Source organism: Telmatherina bonti, assembly GCF_933228915.1.
Source record: "Telmatherina bonti genome assembly, chromosome: 14".
Classification (NCBI taxonomy): domain Eukaryota; kingdom Metazoa; phylum Chordata; class Actinopteri; order Atheriniformes; family Telmatherinidae; genus Telmatherina; species Telmatherina bonti.
In genome coordinates, this window is record NC_136612.1 from 25,382,059 (window position 1) to 25,403,025 (window position 20,967).

The following is a 20,967-nucleotide window of genomic DNA, read 5'->3' on the forward strand; positions in this document are numbered from 1 at the left end:
ACAAGCCTTTGCTGGCATAGCCTGTACTGCCCGACCCAGCACTGGGTCTGCTCAGGTCAGCATTTTATATGAGGGTTGAGTAGGCAGACATTTAGGCAGGGCTCATGGACTGCCACCAGCCCCATATGTGGCTACATAAAAGGTTGAAGTAAGAATGTCTGGCCTCTACGGTGGAATTTCTAAGTAGTTAAAGGGACCAGGTGCTTATTTGCACAGATTAATCTGAAAATCTAAAAGATTAAATGATCTGTCCCTTGGCAGGAAATATGTTGTTTGTGACCTAGCTTTTTCTTTCTCTTAGTTAGACAGCATTATCATGACAATGGACTTAGTCCAGTTAGCCTGTAGTGTAAATAATTTTGGCCCAACTGCTTTTATCTGTCAACTTAAAGAGATACAGATAAAAAGAAATCAGATATGATCATCGTACATCAAGACATTGGCTGACAAGTTGTTTACAAAATGACATCACAGGCAAGTCATTTTCACTTTCAGTTTTTTGTTGTAAATTACTTTAATGCCTCTTCTCTATTGGTTATATAATGAGCTATAATCCAATAGATAAAAACTAAAGATAGAACAAATTGGAACCATATAATTTTATTTAATAGATAAGTGCAATATATTGTATTTTTTTGATTAGTGAATATTTGTCTGCCAATTTTGTGTATAAATACTCACTTTGTCAGATGAGTATTTAATGCTTAAGAAACTGGTGAGAAAATCGGTCCGGCTAGACAGAGTCAAGACACAAGAAGCACTGTTTGTGCCATGAGACAACAACAGAGCACAACTCCTTGTGAGCTAACAGGTTTAAAGTATTAAGGTGCTCACTTTGACTGAGCTGATAATGGTGGTGCATTTTAATGGGCTCTGTAATGATCTGCCAGGTATGGGGAAATGCCTTCTGGGTGGAAACGCTGAGTAATGTTAAGTAAGTTTAAATAGTAATCTATTTGTTTGTATTACTGTATTTAAAACTGTCTGAAGTAAGTTGAATTATCACTATGCTGATAGAAATGTGTTCAATACCAAATACTTCTTTTCTTTTGCTGTTTTTTTTTTTTTTGCTGTGTATTTTGGTGCTCTAGTTACAGCCTCATTATATCCGGCAGCGTCTTAACATGAGTCATACGGAAATATTGGACTCTGGAAAACGAAGGAGTGACTGAAGAAAAAGCAAATAAAGGGAAAGCAGCTGAGGAATGAAAGTTCCAGGGCATGTGTGTTATCATATTACAGGTCCACTGCCTACTTAATGATTTAATGAGTGTACAAACATGGGTCCAAAGTTCACCCACGTCTACTGACGTGTGCATTGACTGGATGAGAGTTCCCGTCAGTTTCTGCTGACTTATAACAGGCCTCTGGTGACCCCTAGAGGATGCAGCTGGTAAACAACAGCAGGGCCTGCAGCAGACAGAGATGACATCTGTCCTGCAGTAAATGGTGGCCTGAAATAAAGCTGTCCAACATGATTGTGTTAACCATCGTTGATTAATGCTGCAATGCTTCTTCATCCCTTATTTATTTTTCTTTCTCCTTTATGATTGGTGCAGAATGCTCACCTAGCAGTACTGGATGCCTTGATGGCTGTGGGGGCCATGGAAACGGTGACTGCAGTAAAGACGTGTGGTTCTGTTGAGCTGCTGGGTGGAGCTGCCAGCTGGGAGGATGCTCTGCTTTATTGGGTTAATGGGGTAAGCAGCAGTTCAGAGATAAGCAAAGCCTTCTTCAAGCACACATCTTTATTTTATATTGTCAACAGTGTTGTATTGTTCAGACTTGTCATCACAGCGTTCTGGACTCTGCTTAGCTTCAAATACTGAGACTCCAATTCTTAAATCCTCAACTTAAACAATATATGTTTCTCTATGTGAACACATTGTATTAATTCCCTATTAGTGTGATTTTTTTTTTTCTTTCTCTCTTTTTAACTACTTTTTTATTTACTCAGTTGAACCAGAAGTTGAGAGAGCTGACTGAAGGAGCCCAGAATGACTCAACTCAGGCAATTTCAGAGCCTCAACCTGTTGAGACCTCTGTAAGTGTTACATTATTCTGTTGCTTTTGTATTTTTTATGCAATCACTGTGTCCAAACAACATTGATAATGCGTCGAAGTTTTCACTTTTCGCTTCATTTTCTTACAACAGGGAGTAGATGCAAAACCACAGCTCAGCCATAAACCGCAGTGGATGTTATCAATTTAATTATTTTTTCAGTTTTGTTAATGAGGTTATTTCAGGTACAGTGAAGTGTAACATTTAAAGGGGGACTACAAGGGGAGTAATACAGTCTCCTCAGGTGAAATCAGGATAGACTTAAGTATTAACAAAGAGAGGATGACATCTAAAGCACCAAAAAGGTCCATCCTTGTGAGATACCATTTCAGATCCTCTGCTCGCCTGAAAAACCTTATTTATGTTTAGGTAGTTTACACATACAAAATGGCCAAGATTTTCATGAAATATTGTTGAGATCTTGTGCAAGACTTTTACCACAGTTGTCGTTGACACGTTTTGCAGCAGCAGACTTTCTGCTTGTAAAATGTTTTCCTGTGTATAGGCAAGGAAAGTGCTGCACGGGAATATAAGTCAAAAGCACACAAGAGGCAGAACGCAATGGAGAAAATTGGCTTTTGAATTTATTGTACTTTTTTTTTTCGTTCATAGTATTTTGAAGCTAGCAGATGAGGCTCCTTGTTGTTTGCAGTATTCGCACATGTATCTGATTATATCTGCTATAGTCAGTAGAGAGAGACATACAAGTCAGCAGAATACAAGAATAAATGAGCAGCTTTTGCCAGAATACACACACATACACACACAGACACACGGAGAAACACTAAAGGACAGTAAATTCCCAAGAAAGATTTGCTGCTAGTTAATAATTCTCTGAAAAAAGATATGATCACTTAATTATAATAAAAATATTGTACAGGGTCAGATATGTGTTTTTTTTGTTTTTTTTTTTAAATAATTGACCAGTTGATATTGTGTGTATTCAGAATATCCTGTTTTTTATGCTTTGCATTCGCTCTGTGGTATTAACTCTAGCCCTTCATTTAATTAGTCGTCACAGTCTGTTGCTGGGTGAGTTTAACAAGTTTTTCAGCTCTATCTTAGCAGGGCTACCTTTTCAGGCTTCTTACTCATCAAACATAATGTTGAAGTTGACACCTTAAAGCACAGGGCAGTGTCACCGCTGTATCAACGAGGTTGTTTTTTCTGTCGAACTTGTCATCCCAACCCTCTCTCCTGTTTGTCTAGTTCCTCCACTGTAGGCCTAATAGCTCTCCTTATGCTACTGCTTTCCATTCCCCTCTCCTCCTTCATGTTGTCTTATTTCCTCCTCTGCTTTGACAGTGCCCTACACGCTGGTACTGGAAACTTGTTCCTGTAAGTTCTCTGCTTTCCTCTGCCTCTTCTCCCCTATCCCTCCATCCCTCCAGCGTCTTCATCTAAATTATCAGCACATTTCTGGTGGCCAGGTCTGTTTTTCTTTTTGTGTTTTGTTTTTCTTCATTCTCCATATGCTTGTGTGAGACTGCGTTCACACATCTTAGTGTCTGCACATCTAAATTAAATTGCACTTGAGTTCCAACATTGTGTTGCAGGACATGTTCGTGTTAACCTGAATAGTGCATGAATCACACTTGCATTCATGCCGGACCGTGAAACTGTCATGTACAACTGACTTCTCTAAAGTGACAGAGCTGTGTGTTTGTACAGCGATTAATAGAGACGAGCTTTTAGTCAGCTGGTCCCTGCCGACACTTGGCTGGTTGTTTGTGTGATGCGGTTATACCTGAAACATTTTTTTTTTCTGTAAGACTGCATCTCTTTCTTTTCTCTGCCTCTGGAGGCCCTCACTTGACCTACTTTCTCCCAATACAACACTCCTCCTAGGCGATCTAATTTAGTCATTCACTTTGAATCTGCTACTGGCTCATTCCTTTCTACACATCCTTAGCATGAAACTTTATTTTGTGCAATCCTTAGTGTTTTATATTGTGTAACACCACGTGGAAAACTGAAGATTTCTCACTCATGTTATTAAAAGCTTGACTTTGAGAGTGGATCACAACATTAACTAATAAATCAAACAAACAAAGGCAAAATTATGGAGTGCAGAATTTAATTGTCTTGCTTGTTGTTGTTTTTTTTAGCTGCGCTACAGGAAGGATAAAATTCAGGCCAAACTAAAGCCAATCTTTCCAGTTGTAAATGAAGTGAAAGATTTGTCCAGTGGTTGTGCTGTTGCAGCGGTCATACATTACTACTGCCCTGGCCTGCTCAGACTTGAAGGTACAACAATAATCTTTACTATGTACTATTTTTGTGGTCTTCTCAGCAGTTGTTTGTCAGTTTAACAGTGCTTATGTCTCCCTCTGCAAGATGTGTGTATGAAAGAGTCCATGTCAGTAGCGGACAGCCTGTACAACCTGCAGTTCATTCGTGAATTCTGTGACAGCTGTCTGAAGGGCTGCTGTCACCTCGCGCTGGAGGACATGTTTTACGCACCACAGGAGCTTCAGGTACTTCCATAATCCCAGTCATTAACTGTCTAAAAAGACTACATTGTGTTTTAAATACCTAATTGTGTTCTGTGTAATTTATTTAGCTCAACTTGCTGAGCTTCCTGTCAGAACTACTTCACTGGTTTGAAGTACAGAAGCCAGACTTTGTTCAGCCAATAGATACATTAGGTAGGTCTTCCCTATTTGCAGTCCTTTGTAACTGCTGTGAAGCATTACCATTAAGATGAAAAATTTCTTCTAATATCCTAACTAATGTTTTGTTTCTTGGTGGGTGGTCAGATGGATCCACACCAGTAACACCAAGTAACACTTCCCCTTCCATTTTCAAGAAGCCTTTCCTCCCCATTACTTCCTCTGCATCAGGTAAGATCAGGACCACAATTGGTCATGTGATCAAATAAAAGAACAGAATCATCGTATAGTTTGGTTTGCCTATGATTTTTTTTTTTTGGTGGTGTTTTGTATTGTAGTGTCTTTTTTATTTTTATGTACATTTTAAACTTTTCATAGAATATTTTTCTTCCATTTGTGTCGCGTTGTGTTGATTTGTGCATCCCTGTATGTTTTGCATGCTTTTACATGTCTGTGTGTGTCCCATTGTACTCAGGATCTTTGACTCAGTCTACCTCAATGTCTCATATAGAAGGAGTTGGAAAAACATGGAGCAAGAAGCCTCTAAGGTGTGATCCTTATTTAATTATTTCTTTGGAATTTTATAGCTGATCAGACATATCATATGATCAGAGACATCATATGAGGTTCTTTACATCCCTGTTTTTCTTTTTTCTTTTTTTCTTTTCCTTTTAGCCGGCCCTTGTCAGCAGTGTCCTTCAGCATTCCTTTTGGCCTGGACAGTGATGTGGACATCGTGATGGGAAACCCTGTAATAACCCGCTCTGTTAGTTCAGATCAACTCAACCCAGTGGGCCAAAACATGACCCGAGTGCCCTATACTCCTCCTGAAGATCTCAGTCATTTGCTCAGCAAATCACCTGGACCCAACGGTCCACAGAGAGCATCATGGGCCACTCAGACTCGCAGTATACCGAGACTGACAGAGGAAAATGGCCATGAAACAAGTGAAACAGGAGAGCTTCCTACTATAGAAGAGGCTCTCCAAATTATTCATAATGAGAGCAAGATGGAGCCTCGTCTACATCCTGATGGCGCTCCTGATGGTTTCTACCTCCACTCTCCTGATGATCCAGCTAGTTCTCGATATAACAGCACCTTAGGACCCATCAGCTGCTCTGCCCCAACGCGCTCAGGAATGATGTACAAGACTACAGGAGAGTCCAGGGTCCCAGCTCACACCAGAAACGCATCTGAATGTTCGCGAGATGATGATTCAGTCTTGCGAGATGGTAGTGTGGATTCAGATGCCTCAGAAGACCTTCCGAAGGCCCATTCTACTCCCACCACACCAGCTGCCAGTGCGAACCCTGCTCAAGGCCACAGTACCACTGACAGTGGTGTGAAGATGACCAGCTTTGCAGAACGTAAAAAGAAACTGAATTTGGATTCTCCTAAAGCCAGCGACCCATCTTCTCCCCAGATGACTTCGTGGGCACAGAAGTCTGAAGAAAGCCCAGGCAAGAGCCCACAACTTAATAATGAAATGTCTGAGCTGGGCGCTCGGCTTGAAGAAAAGCGCAAAGCCATTGAAGCCCAGAAGAAACGCATTGAGGCCATTTTTGAAAAGCATCGGCAGCGACTTGGGAAGAGTGCCTTTCTGCAGTTAAAAAAGGAACGGCCTGATAATGACGAAGATGCTGCAGGGGATGGCCAGGTCAGCACATCATCTACAGAAGAAGACCTCTCTCGTCTCACACTGGAGGAAAGGCTTGCTCGAATGGAGGAAGAGGAGCAGAAGGAACAAGATGAACAGCACCCCTCTGTGGAGGAAGAAAGTAATGCTAAAAGAGGCCTTTCATTTAGAAAGGAGGTCAACCAGACCAAAGAAAAGGCACACACACCTGGAGGGAAGAGCGCTGGGACACCTGGGGAGAAAACAGTTGCTCCTTTAGGAGACTATAACAATGCTGTGTCCAAGTTAACTGCAGCTCTATCCTCCCTGCAAAGTGACATGCAGCGGCTGTCTGAGCAGCAAAATCAGCTGATCAAAAAGAAAGGAACAGCTTCCAGTAATAAATCCTGGGTTATTCCAGCCAGTCCTAAAAGCTCCACACCAGCCCCCCCTCCTGCACGCCTTTCCCGAGAATCAAGTCGAGGCTTAAACTCGACCTCATCCTCTCCGTCTCCATCTCGCAAAATCACAAACCATACCACTGCTCCAAAATCTCCTCAAGTACATCGAAGGGCCCAGTCCGTGCCCCCTAAAAGTCCCAAACACAGTCGTCAAATGGACGTTAAGGTCCCAAGCCTATCAAGGGTCCTCACGCCACCTCAAAACGTCGACCGCATTCCCCATCTTCGTCGAGCAAACCCCTGGCAGTCTCAGGTCCAAACTTCCTCCTCCTTCTCTATAGGTGACTCTGATAACCTGGATGAGCTGCGCTCATCTGCACCAACTCCAGTCCCCACCCCCACCTTGACCCCCATACCCACTCCTACTCCAACTCCCCATCCTGCAGCTGATGATGCTCTGTCGGAAGTAGGCTCCAATGATGGACAGAGTGTGTTTAGCATGGACCTTGAGGCAGGACCTTTACATAGTCCTTTGGTTAGGAAAGAAGGGCTTGCAAGTGGGGGGTGCAGCTCTGGAGCCCCATCAGAGTGCTCATTTGACAGCGATGCCCCTCCAGGGATGCTTAATGGAAAACGCAGCAGCTTGATAGAGATCTCACTCTCTGCCTTGAGAGGAGAGGAGGAGGAAGATGACCAAGTGCCTGATGCTTTCTCTGATTCGATGAGCGACCGAACCGAGCCTGAATCAAAAGGCGGAGTTGGTTTCTTTTTCAAGGTTGGGAGCTAATGTTTATCTCAGTTTCTGCCATTTCAAACTACTTGTGTGTGTTTGGGTGTGTACATTCATGTTTTTGTTTCTGACATTTTGTGTAGGATGACAAAGATCGATCAGAAGATGAAATGGCCCAGCGAAGAGCAGCTTTGTTGGAGAAACAGCAAAAGAGAGCAGAGGAGATGAAGAAACGCAAACTTGAGCAGGAAAAGGAAAAAGAATCAAAGTGAGACTTTTTCATTAGTACCCAGATGCATAATCCTAATAAATCCTTGCATGAGTTTTTGGATTTTTTTTTTATGATATAACCAATGTTTATTAGGATTCATTGGTGGCCCGTCATTTAGTTTAATTGTTAAAACCAGTAGCATTACCTGTTTTGTTGCACCACTCTTCATTGTGAAGGTTTTTGTCATTTGAAACATTTACTTATTATCTCCCTTTAATTATAGCAAGCCACAGTGGATGGTTATCGAAGGCTGGGGCAATAAGGGCGATGACAGGCCCCAGACTCCGGGCACACCTTCAGGACCACACACCCCATCAGCAGAAGGGACTCCACAGCGTAGAGGCGACTTCACTCGGCAGGAGTATGAGCGACGACAGCAGCTGAAGCTCATGGAAGACTTGGACAAGGTGCTGAGGCAGAAACCCACCACAGTGCGTGGTGTCAAGAAGCAAAGACCCAAGACTGTGTTCAGAGATGACTCTGTCCTGTCTAATAGCCCTGTCAAGGGTTTCATGGGTAAATTTCTCTTACTTTTATCACCAGAATGTTGTCTCCTTCTTCCTGGACTCACATGTTTTTGTTTCTAAAGATTCTTTTTCATCCTTCTTATCTTTCACACAGATACTAAACTGAACAGGGTGTACTCCCACTCAACAATGAACCTGTCGTCTATGGCTAATGATTCTGGGGGAATGAGCATCAGAAAGTCACCAAGGTAACTTGCGCAGTAGCTTTAACTATCAGAAAATAGAAAATGTAGTTTAAAGTTATCCAAGTTGGATAATTTTATCATTATGATTTTGATACTTTTCTGAAAGATTTTTTTAAATTTTTTTATTTTTATTTATGATTCAGTGTGTGTTCTTCAGTGAACATCCTGTTTTACCCGTTTTGTCACAAGCAGAACTAACCTTGGTTCCTTAACTTTTCTGGGGTTTTTTTGTAGTCGTTCACATTCTCCCTCCCGATCGCGGCTAATGTCACCGGGACGAAGAAGTGCTCAGAATGGGGACTGGGAGAATGGCTCTACCATTTCCTCCCCTGCCTCAATCCCAGAATACACAGGTCAGGGAATATGTTCTAAACTAAATCAAATATTACAAATGAAGCTATGATGGCATTGTTTCATCATTGTCTGACATTTGGGAGTTCTCTGTCTTGCAGGTCCAAAGCTGTACAAGGAGCCTAGCTTTAAGTCCAATAAGTTCATCATCCATAATGCCATTACTCGCTGCTGCCTGGCTGGGAAGGTCAATGAACCACAGAAAAACAAGATTGTAGAGGTAAATCCTCCTGTTGTATCACAGTCTAACCAAAAGGCTTATGTTAACAGTACTATGAATGGCACCCCTTGACTTGTTGTCTCGCTGCATTTCCCTTTGCAGGAAATGGAGAAGAGCACAGCCAATCACTTCCTCATCCTCTTCAGAGATTCCAGCTGTCAATTCAGAGCAGTTTACACCATGAACCCTGAAACCGAGGAGATGGTACGGCTCACTGGCATCGGCCCCCGCATCATCGCACCTGAGATGGTAGAGTCCATTTACAAATACAGCTCTGACCGCAAGCAGTTCACCGTCATCCCGTCCAAAACTATGTCCATGAGTGTTGACGCCTTCACCATCCCTGGCCACTTCTGGCAAAAGCGGCCAGGAACTCCGAAAAAGCTCAGCACCCCCAAATAAAGACTTACCCAAGATGGATAAGGATGTAAAATTTCAGGGAATTCACTCCCATTTTGACTTTTTTTTCCCTCTAGTTTGACCAGTGTGGCACTTCCGAATGTTGAGTCAGACTAGTGGTGGACAGCGCAGCTCATCTCGTTTCTGCCCAGCAATCGATCTGGACCTGAAGAGTAATTCAGATGACTAAACACGCCAAGAGAACAGGCCAATTTTTCATTCAATCAGCCAATGTATTTAAGGTAGTCATATCTCCAGAGCTTCTAACAGGCTCTGTGTGATTTACTCAGATTGTAAAACCTGATGTGACTGATTCATTAAGATGAAGAATTATTTCCCTTGCCTCCTCATACCTTGCCTTACCCTGCCATGCCTGAGTCATTTTTGCGACTCTTAGGTAAGAAATAGAGGGGAAAACCACACTGCCTTTGCCTGAACTGTAGTATTTTGGGCACAAGTAGTTTCCTTCCCTCTCAGTTCTGCTTGCTTTTCCTTTTGCTGCCTTTTCTTCATCTGCGGCTTACTTTCTCTTGAGACCAGCGGTTCAGCTCTGTTCCCATCTCAGCTGAAGTTTAACGGCAGGTAAAACTGCTCTCATGTGAATGTAGGGCACACACTAACAACTCAGTTCTTTCAGGGGTGTTCTCACTGTTTGGTCAAGCCCATTAATTACCACAGCGGGTGGTCCCTCTGTGGGCACTGGTGGTGGATACTGATGCTGACGGACTTGCACACGAAGAAACTGCCTGTGCCCCACAGTTTGTGCACTCCACTCCAACGCTCCTGCAGCTGTAGACATCTGGATGTTTTTTTTTTGTTTTTTTTTTTTATATATATAATATTTTCACATGTTTTTTGCTGGACAAATTTATTAAGTCTGTGAGAGCTCAAAGAAGAATGAGATTTCATGTGACATTTTCCTCTCCTCTTACTTTCTCATTGAAATGTTATCTGAGCTTGTCTTAAATGATTCATGGAAACATGGAGGGCTTGATCATGTTTATCATTACTTGGATAGAGCTCTGTGAAAATGATAATCAATGCTGATTTAATATATACTGAATGCTGATTACTTTGATTTTTTTTGACAATGATTTGTAAAAAGTAAGTTGAACTTTGTAAGCTACAAATAAGCTAGCCTGCTGCTTAAGCATTAGCGAGATGTATGTTTGAGATGAGAATGAGTGAATGTGAATGAATAGAAATTGTCAAACGGCTGAAATTGCTGAAACTTTTTGTCTGGGATGAATAAATCCTTTAGGTCACTAAGAGTCTTTTTTTTTTTTTTTCTTCTAATATATTATTCCCTGTTTGTGTGTCCTGGCATATAAACAGTAGGTTACTTAATGAAGGATCATTGTGGACTGTAACAGCCCTCATCTACCCCACAGTCTCTAGAGACTCCTTCATGTACAAATGGGGAAATTTATAACAAACAAAAAAAAAGCCAAACCTTTTTCTTTTTTAACAGCATCCATGCGTTTTTTTCTGTGAAATCTGACTCCACATTTGAGTGTGATAAAGTCAGCATCACCATAAAATCTGTGAGAAATGATCTGTCTGCACATCCTTAGCACTACAGCAGCTGCTGCGGTGGTGCATCTGTCTTCTTTCAAACTCCCTGACTGCCTCAAAAAAAAAAGTCTTTCTGAAGGGGATTGTAATAGAGATGTAAAATATAGAGCATTAATGAAAAAAAATGGCTAAATGGTGTACACACATTCAGTTAGTGGATGTTTGTATTTATCTGTTTGTAAAACTTAGTATGTGGTAGCAAACAGCATATTTGATTCTGTGCAATTCTTTCCTAGAAGTCCCATCATCCTACACCAGTGTATTTATTTGCTTTTGAATTATAGTAGATGACACATTTGTTTTAGTTTCTGGCTGAACCTTTTCCACCCCCCCCCATTTTATTGCTTAAGGTTATGAGTCAGATATTCATTTCATAGAAGCTGTCCTGAAATTTTTGTTTCTCCTGTTTTCTTATCTGTGCCAGCACATTGTATATGTTCATCTCATGAGCTGACTATCCTTGGCAACTGGACCAGAAAAAAAAATAAAGTCTTTTTAAATCATCTGCATGTGATTTTAGTTTTTTTTCCATACACACTTTTATTTTCATCATATATATAATTTTTCATTCAAACCTCATGGCTACAATGTTTATGGGTTTAATTTCTTAAGACAAATCACTTGCCAAGTTAGTGCACTTTTTTTTTTCTTTTTTTTTTTTTTTTTTTTTTAAAGAAAGCTACAAGATAATGCCATTTGACTTTATGTAATTAAGTATGTTTCCTTTTTTTTTTTTTTTTTTTTGGACAGTTACATTTATATTAACATTGTGATGCTGGGATCCCAAGTTTGACAATATGGTTGAAAAAATTATCGAGCCATTTTTAGTTAAAGTAATACTGTTTATAGAAACTTGGTCAAAGTGTGACAGGTTAAACATATTTCTCTGATTTTGGAGCTCATCTTTCCTTTCACTTACAGCAATTGAATGTAAAACGGGCAGTGGTATTGAAAAAAAAAATTCAATGTTCAGCAGCAAACGCAGTCCACTTCAGTGTCAAGATGTAAAATCCTCTCAGTTATGCTTGGCATGCAGCATTTCCGCAAGAAGAGAGTTGCAAGGTAAATCCCCGAGAAGGTGGCGCTGGTACAAATAGCCTTCAACTTGCAAGCTAATGCTGCGCACCTCCGGCAGCCGGAGAAGCAGCTGGCCAAACTTGTCTGAGTGTCCTGGATGACTTTGCTGGGTGTGCTCCATGAGGGCCCGGTTGACTCTTTCTTGAGTTTGCTCCACTTGCCTGCGGCTGTGCACTGATTTTACGTCTTAAAAAAAAAAAAAAAGAGTATTCAATGAATCCTATTAAAAAGATAAATTTGATGAAAACCAAAAAACTTAATCTAAATTTGTCATAAAGAATGATAACTGATAAGAAATTTCTCACCAGGGTTGAATAGTACAAGGTATTTGAGACAGACAAACTCATGCTTGTCAAACTGGAGTGCCTTGAGTTTGGACACGAGGTCCTGGGTTCTTGATACCAGGCTACTTAGTGTTGCTCCAGCTTGGGAAATAATGGTTGACACCTCAATCTGCACCAGAAGGAAGCATATGGGGTGATAATTCATTTAATTTTGTAAGTGAGCATACATGTAAAAGAACGTGGCTATAGTTAAAAGCTGTTTTTGATGAGCATCTTGTTTCACACTGTACCTGTTGACCTGTGACCAGATATATGCAGCCCTCCTGGCCGTACGTGACTTGTCTACAGAGGTGATCCAACACAAGTAGCTCACTCCAACAGCTCTGCAACAGCACCATCTGGTCCTCCACCTGCCAGAAACACATGCATTCCAGTACTGTGAATGAAACATTAAGTCCCTGATTGTAGGATTCATTACCTTGAGTTCCTTGAAGAGATCGCTGTTTCTTGCCCACTCCACGAGCCCAAACAGAGTCTGGTCAGCCATTTTGCACATGATACTGAAGGTGTTTAGGCGGTCATGCTTCCCTCGATTGGCCTGCTCTCTCTGCAGAGTGGCCAGGACTTTGGCACACAACTGGCTCTCATCCACCTCACACTCCAGTAGCTGGTTTAGGAAGTTTGGCTCAAGAGTGGTTGATGGAAGGGTGGTTGGGCTCTGGGCGGGAGCATGGAGTGGGGCCGTTGTTGAGGTTGGTGTCGAGCAGGGGGATGATGCTGATGTGCTTCTTGGCATGTACAAATGACTTGGGGTTGAATGGTCTGGATAGTGTGTGGGAGCTGCGCTGCAGCTGAATGATGGTTCTCCTTTCTCCTGGGAGTATCCAGGAAAAGTGCAGTACAGTCCAGGAAAAGGCAAGGAGGGAGGTGTTAGCACTCTGTGGTTGTTCACTGTGCAGTCCAGAGGCATGGGTTCATCTGACTGCTCCATGCCAGAAGGGTACATGTGGGACATATGAAAAGCATCAGGAGAAGATGGATCACTGGGGGGACTGCTTATGAGGTGAGGATCATTTGGAGACTGGGGACTTTGTGTTTGTGTTTCCATCTTAATTCTGTGGGGAGCAGTGTTTGCCTTTTGCTGCTTCATCTGTCTGTCCCATCGGTAGAGAGGACCAAACTTATTTCTGCCCCCTCTCATACGGTCTGCTCTTACAGCTGAAGAGAGAACATAAAACACATTTAAACACCAGGCTTCTCGCATTGACCAACATTATTCAGTGTGTAAAAGCAGACCCAGTACACTTTGAGGGCTCATATTGTCTTCCCAATACAGAGTTATCATACAGTTGTGCTCATATTTATTCATACCCTTTCATTAAAGAAGAAGAAAAAAAAAAACACAGCTGCCTGTAAAATAAGCTGAAATTGACTAAAGTAATATTAAACACAAATTTTATGTAAATCATTACATTATTTTCTAATTCTGGTCCAATAGAAATATTTTTTAAAAAAAGCAAACAAATAAGATAATTTATTACATTACATCACTCATAAACTAATATTTAGTTTAACAATCCTTTAATGTTTCTGCTCCAGTCAGGTGTTTTCTGTTCCTCTCAGTCAGACTTCTGTACCTGCTGACAGGTATTTTGTCCCACTGTTCAACAGAAAAGTGCTCTAATTTGTCCTGGACCAATTTCTTTGGTTTTTTTTTTCTTTCTTCAACTCAATTAAATAAAAAACAGCGTCTTATATTAATAAATTATATTTTTGCAAATTTTCAGTTATTGTTCGTTTTTTAAGTCTCCAGTTATTTGTTCTAAATTCAACCTTTTCTTTAGTGAAAGGGTATGAATACATATGAGCACAACTGTATGTACACAAGGCTATTACAACACTAGTTTATAACTTTTGAGATAAGTCACATCAGAGAAAAGAACATGCATGTCAAAATAATTTCACAACAGAAAATAACACCAGTTCAAAGAGAAGAAAGGTGTCTGTGCTCTCTCTGTGCAGGAGGTTGTGGCAACTTATTGTACCTTCTCTTTTCATGCCTACAGCCAAACACTTCTGGAAGCGACAGAAAGGACAACGTTTCCTCTGTGAAAGGTTCATGGGGCAGTTTTGTTGTTCTGCACAGGTGTAATGCTTGTTATTCTGCACTGAGCGTTTAAAGAAGCCCTGCAGTGAGAGAGAATGAAAGACTGATGTTCTGTTACTTCATTCAATAAATAACGGCCCCTATGAAACATAAATCAAACATCTGTGCAGTCACAGAAAGGCAATAAACCGTGACTGCACTGTCAACAACTTGTACATCACCTTGCAACTCTCACAGGTAAGCAGTCCATAGTGGTATCCTGACACTTTGTCTCCACAAACAGGGCAGCTCTCCCCCAGCTCAGGCCTGCTGTCCTCTTCTGCCTTTTGCTCCTGAGCTGGATGACAACAGCAGAACTCTAAATATTACATCTACACGATGAAACAAATTTCACCAACTTCAAATGGGCAGAGACAAGTGATGCAAACAGTCATTTGCATCAACCATGCTGCCACAAAGAAGCATTGTAACACAATTTCATGTTAAAATAAAATCCATCCTGTGGACTGAAGAGACCAGACTGATATGCTGCCCACATGAAAATATGTCATGGAGTGAAATTTACAGCTCAGCTGTTGATGAACAATCTGCCTCTTGCAGACAGTACCTTATCACTCATCTTGATTTGCTCAGCCATGATCGCAGATATGACCCTTACATAATTATGGCCCATCTTTCCGATGGAAAGCTGAAGTTGATAATAGGAAGACAATGCTTGAATATTTATGATTTGAATCTATATTATCAAACTTTAAGAACAAGCACATAAAATATAGAACATGTTTACAGATAGCTTTGTGGCTAATTCAGCTTTGAGATTATTGTAGGGAAAATTAAAGGCACACTTACAAATTTATAGAAATAAAATATAAATGTCTTCTGACATATATGTATATATTGATCAGTCCACAGTGCACTTCCATCTGATACTCACATGTTGATGATCCCTCCAAAGCTAACAAATCATCTGGGTAGTTACCAGGGTGGTGGATAAGAGACTGAGCCAGATATGGATTATAATCAGGTATGTCCATCTTGGCTGATGGAGCATGAAGTCCAAGGTGAGTTTTGCTTGATCTACATAATTGCAGAGATCTGGATAGACAAAGTAGGACAGCCAGAGGACAGGACGTGGTCAGGCCGAGCAGCTCCGATGGACTGACGGTTGTTTGAGGCCTACAGGTGGACTTCGATCTGTGGTGAGTGTCATAAAACCTCTCCTGACTGGCACTCCTACCCAGTCAGTATGTCAGCTAGCAAGCTGGCCAACCAGTCCCTCAACAGCAGACGGTCAGAGAGCCAACTACTGGAATCTTACTAAAGTGAAATCACTTCACTATCACCGTGTCATACTGGATCTCAGCTGATAAGATAAGAGTCCACAGAAGAGTGAACATACCCAAACTATAGACATTCAGAGTTTATGTTAGCTTCTGCTTCTTCTGGTTTGTGAAGCTCAGCTACTTAAACAGCCGAGAGGAGAATGTAAGTAAATGAAAGTAAATATTACTTTGGAAGTAATGCTGAACAAAATATTCATTATGTCTCATTCCTTGAATTAGTTTACATATGTTTTATCAGCAAAAGAAACTAAGCATGAACTGATAAGATATAGTAAACAGTTTGAGAATAATTCTAAAAATTTTAAACTAATTTTTTCACAGTTTGAACTTCAATGTATAGCTTGCAAAAAATATTCTCTAAATCTCCATAACTTGTAAATTAAATGATGTGAAAATCTTAAAATGCTGTGTGTATTATGTGTGCTTGTTCAACTTAGTAATGACATATTGTTGTGTACAGATAAAATACTAAATTGTAGGTAAACCAAACGATAGGTCAGCTCTGTCAAGGCATGGGTCCAAAAAAAGATGTGTTTATCATGAACAGCCATAAAAAAAAATCACTGCAAAAAGGTAACTTTATTGAATGCAAAAAAAAAACCAACCCCATAAACAGAGTAATGAAAAGCTACAAATTCATACATGTTTCAGATCTGTGCTATCACAGGTAAGTTATCTAAACAATAGTATCTTAAAGCAACGCTCCACTGCAGCATATCTCCATATATACTATCTGCAGTACGTTGTCACTACACAGGGCTCCCAGCACATGAGGTTTGGCCAAGTCTCTAGCTTCTGTGACACACAGGGTCTCCTTCAACCATGTACCACACCTCATTGTGTCTCTTAAACATGGTCATTGGACTGCAAGAAAAAAAAAAATAGACGCACATAAACATTTCTATTAGATATCAACAAAAACAATCTGGATCTACTTTTTTTTTTTAAAATTTTTATTCCAAAGCAGTTTGGAAATAATGGTGATTAGTACCTGTTGTATCCAGCAACACAGTAAACGTCTGCTTTGTACTTTGCGTTAACAGAGTCAAGGGCAGCTGAGAGCTCATCTGACTTCTTCTTGTTAGACATGGTCGACATCCATCCTCCAAAGCTCAGCACATAGACATTCATTTCTGGCGTCTCATTAATGTAAACCTGCAAGTCGGCAAAGTTTCATTACCTGAAAAAGCTAAAATTACATACTATCTCTCTATGATACATATATATATGTTGGAGGAAGCTGGAGTGATCCCTTGCATACATGGGGAAGACATGCAAACTCCACACAGAAAGGAAAATGCTCAAACCTTGCCCCAGCCAAGGATCACACCAGCAACCTTCTTGCTGTGAGGCCACAGTGCTAACCACTATGCCACCATGCAGCCAACAGAGAAGATTAAATCATAGGTGCTTGTCATGATATGGAATTTTGTGTGGCCTTTAGTTCTGGTTTCCTGTTTTATTTTGTAGTTTACCTGTTTTCTGTCTAGCTCTGTTTCCTGTTCATTAGTTCACCTGGTTTCATTTGGTTTGTCCATTCCACCTGGGTCTTGTTTTGTGTTTACCATCTCTATATACACTACTTCATTTCAGTTTTGACTTGCCAGTTCATTGTTTGTAGTCTCCCATGTTGTACCTCAGGGTTATTTTATATTAAACATCTCTGTAATGCATCCTCTCTTCTGGTCTGTTTGGGTCCTCATCACTGCTTCCATGACAGTACTTTTGCGTTACTTGCTAAAAGTTTTCAATAACACCAGAGAAGAGTTGTTAGAAATGTTGAAAGTTGCTTTTTCTTGGAAAGAAAATAGACAACAACTAACACGTTGGCGTTAATTTTTTGTGGAAGTATACAGTGTATTTGGTGTACGAGGAAATTGTGCACTGACAAGTGTTCCGTGACTAAATGTGATCATATGGCATTATGTGAATGTGTGTGTGTGTTTTGGGTGTGATGATAAATAATACAAGCATGGGAAGCTTACATCTGTATTTGTCGGCTTGGGGGGATTCATCTGATGTTCAGTTGGCAGCAGGAAACTCATTGTGAAGACCCCTCTTTCCCAAAATTTCTTTTCAGACATTTTCACAACAACCGGAGAAGTCATCTGGATTTTCTTTCCTGGAACAAACAGCACATAAAAGAAGAAAGGCAATGTTTATTACTGTGAATTAAAACTGGTGCAAAAATGAAACCACTGTAAAAGGTTAATAGAAAGTCTGTGTCAAAATGAAAAAATATTTAGCCTTGACAAGAGGTGTCCATAAAGGGTTAAATAAAAAGAAAAAGGAATAATTGGAAACATCCATTGATACTCACCGTCCTCATTTTCACCTGAAATGTATTTAAACAGTCGGGAAAAAGCAACAGGTGCGGCAAATTCCATGGCAAATGTTGTTATGTTAGTGGAAACCCATTTCACTGAATCATAGTGACGCACCTAAGAGACATGAACAAACACATGCAGTGGGCTTTTTGTGGTATTTGAAAATAAACATCTTGTTTTCTTGGACCGGCACTCACTTCATATTTGTCAGTCTCACAAATCAGATCAAACAGCAGGCATTGTTCTGTCTCAGTACAGAAGTCTATCTGAGAAGAGTTCCTGTGAAATATAAGAAAACTTTTTTAAGCTCTCTGATGCAAATAATTACGAGGTATAAAAATATATGCCAATCAAATTTCTACCACACAGACAATAAAAATGAGACCAAGTGTACACGTCTTACCCAACTCTGGCCTCAGCTGTCAGAACCAGCAGAAAGCCAAGAAGCCCTGTAAGATAAATCCTGAGACACACATGTTTTGTTTTACTGCACCTTTTTCCATTTACTGACAAAATAACTTTGCAGAATGTGTGCATATTTCCCATACCAATAATTTTAATGAATTATCTTTACCGGAGATTATTTATAAAATAAAACTTTACTTACATTGTGGTACAATGCTGTCTTCTCTGTATTCACGAATGGGATCTTTGCAGTCTGGCTGAAAACAAGTATTTATCCCCCTCTGTTATGCAAGGAGCCCTGGCCACTCCCTGAACTTATAACACAAACCAGACAATGCAGCGCACTGGCCACTGAGAATCAAAGCAGAAACAAAAAAATCCAGGTAGAGTTGCTGCACATTTTTTTTTTTTTTTTTTTTTTTAATGTTTTGTAACTTTATGTCACTGCAATGTGGATATATAAGTCAAGATCAAAGATGGTCCAGTTAAAAGTGTTTCTTTACACATGACATCAATTTACAGAATTTACCACAAGTCATGAAACTGCTGGAACAGTTCATATCTATATAGTAAATTGAATAAGTATGTTGTGACATGCAGTGACAGAATGGAAAACTAGACGAGTAGAAAGGGGTGGGAATACCAAATAAGTGTACACTTCTTCCCACTCCTTTTTCAAACTCCTTTTATCTCACAAATTCATTTAATTATCAAATTGATGAGGAATTATTTTCATTAGTTATTAATATTAATATTTGTGATTATTATTTTCTGTATATGTCTGTATATACATGTGGGTATGTACATATGTATGTATAGGTATGTACATATATTTTTCTTTTCTTATTGTCTTTCATTTGTTTGAAATAAATAAACTAAAACTAAACTATCTCATAGTAGGCTGCTGGCTCTGCTGGAAACAACTCCGGAGCATGTGGAGCGGATTGCACAGAGAAGAATGCTGCAAAAGCTCTTCAAAATGACAATTCATTGAACTTACCACACAACAGAGTAAATAAAACAATGGAAGGCAAGTTTATTTATACCGCACAGTTCAACAACAGGGTGATTTAAAGTGTGTTTAGTGAGATTCTTATTCAGGTGCACTGTAACACAAAGTTCAAGAGGTCACTCCTGCCAGCAGCTTTCACTCTTGATGGGCAATTAGGAATAAAAACAAAGATCCATATTTTTTATATATCATTTTCCTCTGGGGGTAAATAATAAATTTTTGTTTTAATTTAATTTTATTTCACTGACTAAATACTGGAGGACAATTATTTAAAGCAACCAAAGCCATGTTGTGTCCACAGTTGCCTCAGTGTTGACAGATGAATGGTCTGGCAAGTTGCGAAACAGTTTTCACACAAAAGAAAGAAAAGATCAGGCACCCTTTTTTCACTGGTTAACTTTTTAAATAAGCTGTTGTGCAATAGCCAGTTTCTGCTGCCATTCATATCTATCATTTTAAGGGATTTCTTTTTCAAAACATAACAACATAGGCTAAAAGCTGACTTTATTTTTCTATATTCCTTAAATGTGTTCTTATTTATTTATTTATTTATTTATTTTTTAATTTTAACATAAATAAACGAACTCGGCATCCAGTAATATGTTCTGTTGCCCAGGTCAGACCATGTGTGAAACTGGCTCAAGTAAAAAGTTTGGACGCAATCTAATTTAACAATACATTGTACAGAAAATGCCATAATAACTCTTTTATCTTTGATTTACACGGCAGACCCCCCCCCCCCCCCCCCAAATCCCTCCTTAAAAATGCTGCTAAGCCAGACATAAGAGAGAAGCAATTGAAATATATATGCCACAAGAGAACTACTGACAATGACTGCACCTTTTGTCAGAGTGCACCCAATACCTGTTTTGTACCTGCAAAAACACCAGATCTTTTTCTTTTTGTTCAACCATGAGATAAAATGTCCTCACACACCCACATGGACAATGGACAAGAGTAGTAATTCCCAATGTCTATCATTAATTTCACTTGTTCTTAAGCTGTTTTTTTTCTTTTTGTATTTTTTGTCCTGAGTGCCTGATGATTTTATTTACAAAGTTAGAAACAAATTATTAATTTAAATCAGAATTAAAATTTAAGATAGAATCTCAACAATAGTTTCAATGAATGAATAAATAAGTAAATAAATAACCAACTAATTAAATAAATAAATCAATAAATAAATAAAGTGTGGACAGACAGTGTCAAAATCTTAGTTATTACAAAAATTAAACTGTTTTGATTTGCAAAATAATATTAATATCAGGAGGTTCTGTGTCCAAAGTAGTGTAGAAAAGCCCGTTCACACGTAAAAGAGTTTGCTTTTGTCATCCGGGACAAAGCACACCGACCAGGACAACAAACCCTCCCAGTTACAAAACACTGATATAGAAACTTTTTTTCTGTTGACCAATGACTAAAGACTTTATATAACAGAGATCTGTGAAGATATAAATATGATTC

The 20,967-nt window shown here is 39.8% G+C and overlaps 3 protein-coding genes across 3 annotated transcripts in view; 1 reads left to right on the forward strand and 2 right to left on the reverse strand.

Annotated features, from left to right (window-relative positions):
* camsap3 (calmodulin regulated spectrin-associated protein family, member 3) overlaps nucleotides 1-11,272 on the forward strand; it is a 23,708-nt gene extending 12,436 nt beyond the window's left edge. The window contains exons 3-17 of the mRNA XM_079252222.1: nucleotides 1,560-1,700; nucleotides 1,958-2,044; nucleotides 3,368-3,400; nucleotides 4,171-4,309; nucleotides 4,400-4,539; nucleotides 4,626-4,710; nucleotides 4,822-4,905; nucleotides 5,150-5,222; nucleotides 5,350-7,465; nucleotides 7,564-7,688; nucleotides 7,915-8,207; nucleotides 8,313-8,406; nucleotides 8,638-8,756; nucleotides 8,856-8,974; nucleotides 9,077-11,272. Coding sequence (XP_079108348.1) covers nucleotides 1,560-1,700; nucleotides 1,958-2,044; nucleotides 3,368-3,400; nucleotides 4,171-4,309; nucleotides 4,400-4,539; nucleotides 4,626-4,710; nucleotides 4,822-4,905; nucleotides 5,150-5,222; nucleotides 5,350-7,465; nucleotides 7,564-7,688; nucleotides 7,915-8,207; nucleotides 8,313-8,406; nucleotides 8,638-8,756; nucleotides 8,856-8,974; nucleotides 9,077-9,376 — 3,948 coding nt within the window. The 3' untranslated portion in view covers nucleotides 9,377-11,272. The remainder of the gene's footprint in view (nucleotides 1-1,559; nucleotides 1,701-1,957; nucleotides 2,045-3,367; nucleotides 3,401-4,170; nucleotides 4,310-4,399; nucleotides 4,540-4,625; nucleotides 4,711-4,821; nucleotides 4,906-5,149; nucleotides 5,223-5,349; nucleotides 7,466-7,563; nucleotides 7,689-7,914; nucleotides 8,208-8,312; nucleotides 8,407-8,637; nucleotides 8,757-8,855; nucleotides 8,975-9,076) is intronic.
* Nucleotides 11,273-11,963: 691 nt separating this feature from the next.
* Nucleotides 11,964-15,450, reverse strand: nr5a5 (nuclear receptor subfamily 5, group A, member 5; the record flags this gene model as incomplete). Its single annotated transcript, XM_079252258.1, has 7 exons — nucleotides 11,964-12,211; nucleotides 12,331-12,478; nucleotides 12,600-12,719; nucleotides 12,788-13,527; nucleotides 14,355-14,496; nucleotides 14,638-14,753; nucleotides 15,327-15,450. The coding sequence occupies 7 exons, from the start codon at nucleotides 15,448-15,450 to the stop codon at nucleotides 11,964-11,966; spliced, it is 1,638 nt and encodes a 545-aa protein (XP_079108384.1).
* A 1,049-nt stretch (nucleotides 15,451-16,499) lies between these two features.
* soul5 (heme-binding protein soul5) lies at nucleotides 16,500-18,739 on the reverse strand. Its single transcript, XM_079253387.1, has 7 exons — nucleotides 18,694-18,739; nucleotides 18,490-18,549; nucleotides 18,284-18,365; nucleotides 18,080-18,200; nucleotides 17,745-17,881; nucleotides 16,751-16,914; nucleotides 16,500-16,623 (listed from the first exon to the last, which is right to left on the reverse strand). Coding segments are annotated over exons 1-7 (642 nt in total). The 5' UTR covers nucleotides 18,696-18,739; the 3' UTR covers nucleotides 16,500-16,547.
* Between the last annotated feature and the right edge of the window lie 2,228 nt (nucleotides 18,740-20,967).

Excerpts from the sequence above, each read along its gene's own strand:
- soul5 (XM_079253387.1), bottom strand. Across the intron at positions 18,366-18,489 it reads ACAGCTGAGGCCAGAGTTGG|GAACTCTTCTCAGATAGACT; the intron begins GTAAGACGTGTA and ends TATATTTCACAG. Across the intron at positions 16,624-16,750 it reads TGTGTTGCTGGATACAACAG|TCCAATGACCATGTTTAAGA; the intron begins GTACTAATCACC and ends TTTTTCTTGCAG.